The sequence below is a fragment of the Cydia splendana genome, chromosome 11, assembly GCF_910591565.1.
Source record: "Cydia splendana chromosome 11, ilCydSple1.2, whole genome shotgun sequence".
Taxonomy (NCBI): domain Eukaryota; kingdom Metazoa; phylum Arthropoda; class Insecta; order Lepidoptera; family Tortricidae; genus Cydia; species Cydia splendana.
This window is the reverse complement of record NC_085970.1, coordinates 12,758,207-12,764,951: the sequence shown is the minus strand read 5'-3', so window position 1 is coordinate 12,764,951 and position 6,745 is coordinate 12,758,207. Positions and strand designations below refer to the sequence as shown.

The window sequence follows — 6,745 nt, the reverse complement described above, 5'->3', positions numbered from 1 at the left end:
AGTATTTGGACTAGGTCCCATAGTAGCAACATCGCCATAAAAAAAACATTTTGCACTAAGTAACAATAAAAAGATGCTTTTTTTAGCCTGCTGGTGGTACTGGACTATGAAACTAGGCGAATTCCAAAACAGTTTATAGGACATTTTAGTCTTTAAATATGATCAGGAATATTCTGTCAAAATCTCTCGGGTTCCTCGTGGGCATGTTGTATATTATTTCCTTAATGGCGGTTGTGCAATCTGCCACAGTTTTACGAATTTTTATAGATGGCACTACTGATGTTCACGGTCGGGTGTCACCCCCCAAATGGGTGACACCCGGGGCGGGCCGCCCCCGCCGCCCCCCCCCTAGCTACGCCACTGCCCTCAGCAACAGCTACCATCCCCTGCTGACTGGGGCTGGTCCAAAGAAAATGGATATTGGGAGCCCATATGGACAAGCCTACCTGCGGCGGCTGCTGCTTGTTTGGAGCTAATTCGTTGCCGCTGCAAAACAAAATGCGCAGGGAGGTGCAACTGCATTAAAAAAAACTAAAATGCACGGACCTATGTGCATGTAGTGGCAATTGCGAACAATAGATAAATATCTTAATTTAATCCGCATTTTTTGTAACCTAACCTAACCTAACCATGTTAATTTTATCACATTTATAATAACTATACTGGCAAAAGTTTGCCCAACATCTTTATTTATATATTTAATTTATATAATATATATCACTTCCAGAAGTAATTTGTTAATGTAATCTACAATCAGAAGAATAACAACTTATCAGAAATCATCTAAACATACTTAAAAATCCAAAAAGCTGCATACCGCTCTTACAATGCAGGTACGCCGCGCGACACAAAACATTTTTTTTACAGATTTATAAAGGAAAAATATTTGACATGTTTACTATTCTATATAGTATGATAACTGGGCTATTCACAGGTATTTTTTTCTAGAGATAATCCTCATAGTTTTAATTTTGTAGAGGATTTTCGAAAAAAAAAGTGAGAAGATTTTTTTTGATTTTTGAATTTCTCGATTTTTTTGTATGGGTGAGTAAAAATTTAGGCACAGAAATGAATTCTTCATCCCCGTATTACACGAAAAAGACACCAAACTTGATATAGTTGCGAGATGTATGCAGATATAAAGCTTAGAGTGAGGCGCGCCGGAGGCACTTTTCCCCCCCTCCCCTGCCCACCTGCTGGGGGGAACCTTTTGGCAACCGGGCTTAATAAGCTCAGATCACCCCCAGGAACACCTGTTTCAAGCGGTTTGCTTTGTCTCCAAAATGCAAGGTGGTGGACCTTAGATCTCCGACTAAGTCCATACATATGGTTGACATGTGGTTGACCATTGGCCGCCTATTTTCGACAGAGGGGAACGCCTGTTAATGGCGGCTCCAAGGAATAAGGTATTTGACTACCTACTAGTCAAATCAGTTTCTTTTTTCGAACTGGTATAACGATTTTCCTACTATATGGAATTTATATGAAACACTAGCATGTGACGTCACGATCAAATTACCTACTCTTTAGTAAGTAAGTAAATAATCTTTATTGCACCAATAATTATACATACATTTAACATACATGTAAAACTACGAAGAAATTTTAATAGGGTTTATAGTTTTATTAGGGTTTTAGAATAGAAATTGTGTCTAAAAATAACTGCTGTCTACGTTTCTCTATTAATCTTCTGGTGCTTTATTTCATGCATGGTGTAAAATAATTTATTTTAAATACAGTCAAATAGCCTATACTATATAGACTGTATCTCTAGGTATTTAAAAAAGAGTAAACAAAATCTACCCTCAAATGGCTTCTTAAGCCAGTAGAGGGTAGGTGAAAACATTACATGATAAAATAATGTAGGTTAAAGTCAGGTCGATCAGTGACAGATCCAGGTGGTTTTATATTTGGTTGTTTAATCAATAAATGTTGTAACTACCAGAATGTATAAACTATTTGTTTACTTTTATTTAAGTACCTAAAGATACAGAGTATAGACTAATCATATCCGTCAGTGATATGTTAGTTTATTAACAGATTAGGGCCCGAGCCCGAAAAAATCACCTGAGATAATTCATCCTATAGCCGCTTTGTACTCACCTTCGCCTTAATAGTGTTGGGGTTGTCGTAGCCGACCCAGAATAGATCCTTATTAGCATACACGTAGTTGCCCTCAACCTCGGTAATGTTCCATTCTGCGGCGTTGTTCACTTGGTCTTCGCAAATCTGAAATGATTGCAAAACTTTTTAATTCAGTATCGCCAACTCGTCAGCCAAGAAACTCTCAAATTTGGGGGCATAGTCAAGATGTCAATCGTACATCGACATACGCCAAACGTAAATCCCTGTATGTAAATACCTCATAGTAACTGTAAGTTCCAGCTTCTGCAACATAAGGCCCGGCTGCTCCAGCTCCGGTGACTGGCGCTCCGGTGGAAGTGTTGTTCAGACTGGTCAGGGTAAAGGTCTTGCCATACGCTCCCAGACCCAACACCAGCTTGGAGGGAGTCGCGCCGTTGCTGATCCAGACGTTGACAGAGTTGTTCTATAATAAACAATTTATGTACCTACCATCACGCTCCGCGATTGTTGCGCCATTTAGGGTCCTAGCTAAATTGGTTGTTCAATACTTACGCTATAGAATTTCCAAGCAAGATCCCTAAATGGCATAACAATCCCGTGTGGTGACTGTACACACACCTTAACCTGAAACGCTTGCTAGGTTTCGTGGAGGAGCTGGGGTGGTTAGAGTAGCACTACCTCGTTTTCACGCAAAATTGTCACAATTTTTGTCATTTTACGGAAAATATCTATTAAAACGATGTAGTTATAATAAAGAGAGAACATTTATATTTATGGTTATAAGGAGTTACTAAGAACTTAAAATCCTAACAAATAAACATTGAAGAATTTCACGGAAGGAATTGAATAATTATGGAGACATAGGCGCCTACAATGTTTGCGAAAATACTCCGACTTTTTGTTTAATGATCAAAGAAACGCTAAGCTACTTTAAAGAGCAGTTACATTTTGAGACAAGAAAATTAAAAAGTTAAGTCAACATGTATCCATAATTTACCTTTGACTAACGTGTTATTAGATATGTTAGAAGAAGAAATGTTAACGTTAAAGTGATTAATTACTTACAACATTAAAATTTAAGTCGGCGTCGTCAGTTAACTGAGCGTAGAGAGGCGCGTTTACTCCAGTCTCAGTATTCCAAGAGCCGTAGAAATCGTACAGCATCAGGTGGAAGTAGTCCAGGTATCTAGAAATAGGTATTAAGGAAGTAGAAAACAGGACCAGTGCGAGTCGAACTCGGCTACCGAGGGTTCCGTACTTTTACAGAAACACGTAATCTGTGAAAATTTCAACTGTCTAGCTATCACGGTTCATGAGATACAGCTTGGTGACAGATAGACAGACAGTGGAGTCTCAGTAATAGGGTCCCGTTTTATGGTACGGAACCCTAAAAAAACCGGCCAAGTGCGAGTTGGACTCGCGCACGAAGGGTTCCGACCATTACGCAAAAAACGGCAAAAAATCACGTTTGTTATTGTATGGGAGCCCCAAGTTATAGCGGCAACAGATATTCATCATCTGTGAAAATTTCAACTGTCTAGCTATCACGGTTTATGAGATACAGCCTGGTGACAGACAGACAGACGGACAGACGAGTCTTAGTAATAGGATCCCGTTTTCCGTCGGGTACGAAACCCTAAAAAGGTAATAAGTAAGTATAAGTGCAGATTTGCAAGTTGCCGAAGGTTTCTAAAAAGTTGGAATAGTTCTAAGGAGGAAAAATTCACAGGAAACGTAATGGAAATACAAGTTTTAAAAGTAAGTAGATTTTCTTTCAACACTTACTCGTTAAGTCCGGTAACGTCGTAGGACAAATCGATGTTTGACTGGGTAACGGCGACGGCGGCGGTCAGCAGATAAGATTTCGCTGCGAATGCTTCCTTCAACTCCTTGACTAAAGTCACGAATTGTTCCTGAAAAATGGTCATATTAAACAACTCCTTAATGTATAGCACATTCACTCAGGTCATTCCTGGTACCCAGATGACGAGCAAATTGTTAAGACTAGTCAAAAAGCCGATTACTTAAAAGGAAGAAAGGCTAAAAAAAAGAACGTTAAATTAGTGAAAAAGTATCGACCATAATATACTAACAGAAATGGCGGAAGCAGAACCGACTTGCCATTGTTTCATCAGTAAAAACTGCTATCTCATAACGGAAAAAAGAAGAGAATTATGAGTACGTTAGGTACCTTGTCAGTGTCTGCTCCACCTCTTTGTGCAGGGTACTCCCAGTCCAGGTCCAAACCATCGAAGCCGTTGGAATCAATATAGTTGTACAAGTTACTGACTAGGGTTGCCCTCAAAGTATCGTCGTTGACAAGCTGCAATACAAAAAGATACATAATTTTACTCAACCGTCTTATAGTATAAAACTTCAACCTACACACATACAATCATTTGGATATCTCAAACTTGGAATCTTTTATATAGGATTAACATTTATGAGATAAGCTATGACCTTAATAAAAGAATAAATGAAAAGACTAAAAAGCGACAGAACCAGATAAAGAAGTCTTTGTACTTCAGCAGCTAACTGATGGCAAAAATGTTTTGATTATACTTATAGGATTTTTCAAATACAAGTTTGCTTACCGCTGTGAAGTTAGTTGAGCCTTCATTCCAACCACCAATAGCAGCCATGATTTTCAAATCGGCATTCTTCTCTTTTAACGCAATGAGGTCAGCAACAGAATCTAATCAACACGTAAAATTAATCATTGTGTGTGCGCTTACAAAGCTCAACTTTGCTATCGAGAAATTCACATAAATTGATTTACTTACCTTTAACTACATTAATAAATTGGAGTTACATATTTTCAATCAATCCTAGATAGAGTCTGTGCGGAAAGAGAAATGGAGAAGAGTCGTGGAATGTATGGGGTTCCACGACTCTTCTCTTTCCGAACAGACTATATTCAAATTCAAATGTCTATAAAGTTCTTTCTTATTCGTCGATGTGACGTTTGTGTTTGTGAAACCAGTGAATTAATTAATCCTAGTTTGTGATTGATCGTTCGTCGGTTTTCGACAAAGAATAACCAAATGTTAATAAGGACTAGACACCAATATTTGTGATCAAACAGGGGCCCATTTCTCGAACGGTATTAGACTAATATTATTTATTATTCTACGTACTGTCAAATCGTATAGGTTGCCATAACAACACACTAATAATAATAGACTAATATCGTTCGAGAAATAGGCCCCAGAGGGATAATTATGATAGAACACTTCACTTACTGCCCTTTCCCTCGTAAGTAGTTTCTTCAGGAGCAATAATGCCTCCCGTGGTTCCGTTAGGCAAGAGGAATGAATAGACAATATGCGTGCATAGATCAGTAGGCAGGTCACTCACGCCGAAGCGGCCGACCCCGGGTCTCTCGTTGGCCCATTCTCCGTAGTAACACACCACTACGCCGCTCGCTGCAAATATTTACTTAATTTAGAAAATTCGATTTATTTCTTCATTCGGATTGCCAAACCCCAGGATCCCCTATTGAGCCGACGGACTACGCAGTTTATAAGGAGGAGGTTCTCAATTCGATCGTATGCTTTTAATTTATAACTTTTATTACATTTACACATGTCATTAGATGTTGCAATTACCAAATGAAATAAACCTATCACAAAATATACACAAAACAAACAATATACCATGCGAATAAAAAAAATTGAGATTATTCATACAAAGTGAATTGAAGATGATGTACCTATTTAGAATCTACTCCTACACTTACCAGCAGCCAGGCTACCGCCGAGGCACAACAACGCGCAAACTACTAAAACCTTCATTGCCAAAGGTTAATAGAGCAAAGGCTACCAATACGGATATTCAAATGCCTTTTATTAATACCTCTATCTTATCTATACAAAATTTGGGATAGCACTTGGGGTTCTGTGGAAAAACTACGCCTTTATATACTCTTGTAATCTATTATATTTCGTGTTTACACAACTGCTATCTTGATTGATAATTAAGCATATAAAACGCAAATAGTTAAAAACGAGCCAGTCTATATAAATGTAAATGTATATTTATTCTACTCTTAATTTTAAATTTTGGTAATTTATTTACCGTTCGCGTTTCATTGTATTGCCATTGTCATAATTGTATAGTGGTGGAATCTGTTCAAATTTCAACAATTAGCGACGGTAGGTACCTAGTGTGGGCACAGGCACAGGTGCCAAGGAACATGGGAAAAACATATTTATTTACACAAACGGGTCTACCGCGATTTACCTTAAATTCTAACTTAATTCTATTTAATTTTGTTATTTATTAATTAAATATGTGTACAAAACGCGAGAGTTTAAAGTTATATGGGAAAAAACATCTTAATCTCGCCTTCTCTGCTCTCTCTTTAGTCTTTGATTTCAAAAGAATTGTAAAAACATTCAGGGCCCCTTTTTTTAAGACACCAAACCCCAAAACCGTACGTAAACTAATAGTCTAACCAAGCTGTAATCAAGCTTAAGCTTAGAACACACTGCGATTAATTTCTTGCAGTTTCAGAAACGCAAAAATTGTAACGTGCGGCATGCTTTATAATTATAAGCGCACGCACTTGCTTGAAACAGCAAGAAATTGGACTGGAAACCCTAGAAATTAATCTCAGTGCGTTCTATGCCTTAGTCTGGTTATATCTAGAAACTAGAGA

General features: G+C 38.0%; 1 protein-coding gene across 1 annotated transcript; it reads right to left on the bottom strand.

Moving 5' to 3' along the window:
• Positions 1-717: 717 nt before the first annotated feature.
• Positions 718-5,879, bottom strand: LOC134795134 (acidic mammalian chitinase-like). The gene is made up of 9 exons (XM_063766966.1): positions 5,825-5,879; positions 5,328-5,510; positions 4,680-4,780; positions 4,277-4,408; positions 3,871-3,998; positions 3,151-3,271; positions 2,363-2,548; positions 2,104-2,229; positions 718-747 (listed from the first exon to the last, which is right to left on the bottom strand). The coding sequence occupies exons 1-9, from the start codon at positions 5,877-5,879 to the stop codon at positions 718-720; spliced, it is 1,062 nt and encodes a 353-aa protein (XP_063623036.1).
• Positions 5,880-6,745: the final 866 nt, after the last annotated feature.

Coding starts and splice junctions, on each gene's coding strand:
- LOC134795134 (XM_063766966.1), bottom strand. CDS start 5,879: ATGAAGGTTTTAGTAGTTTGCGCGTTGTTGTGCCTCGGCGGTAGCCTG. Junction 5,511..5,824: donor CGGCGGTAGCCTGGCTGCTG/GTAAGTGTAGGA, acceptor AAATATTTGCAG/CGAGCGGCGTAGTGGTGTGT. Junction 2,549..3,150: donor CCGACTTAAATTTTAATGTT/GTAAGTAATTAA, acceptor TGTTTATTATAG/AACAACTCTGTCAACGTCTG.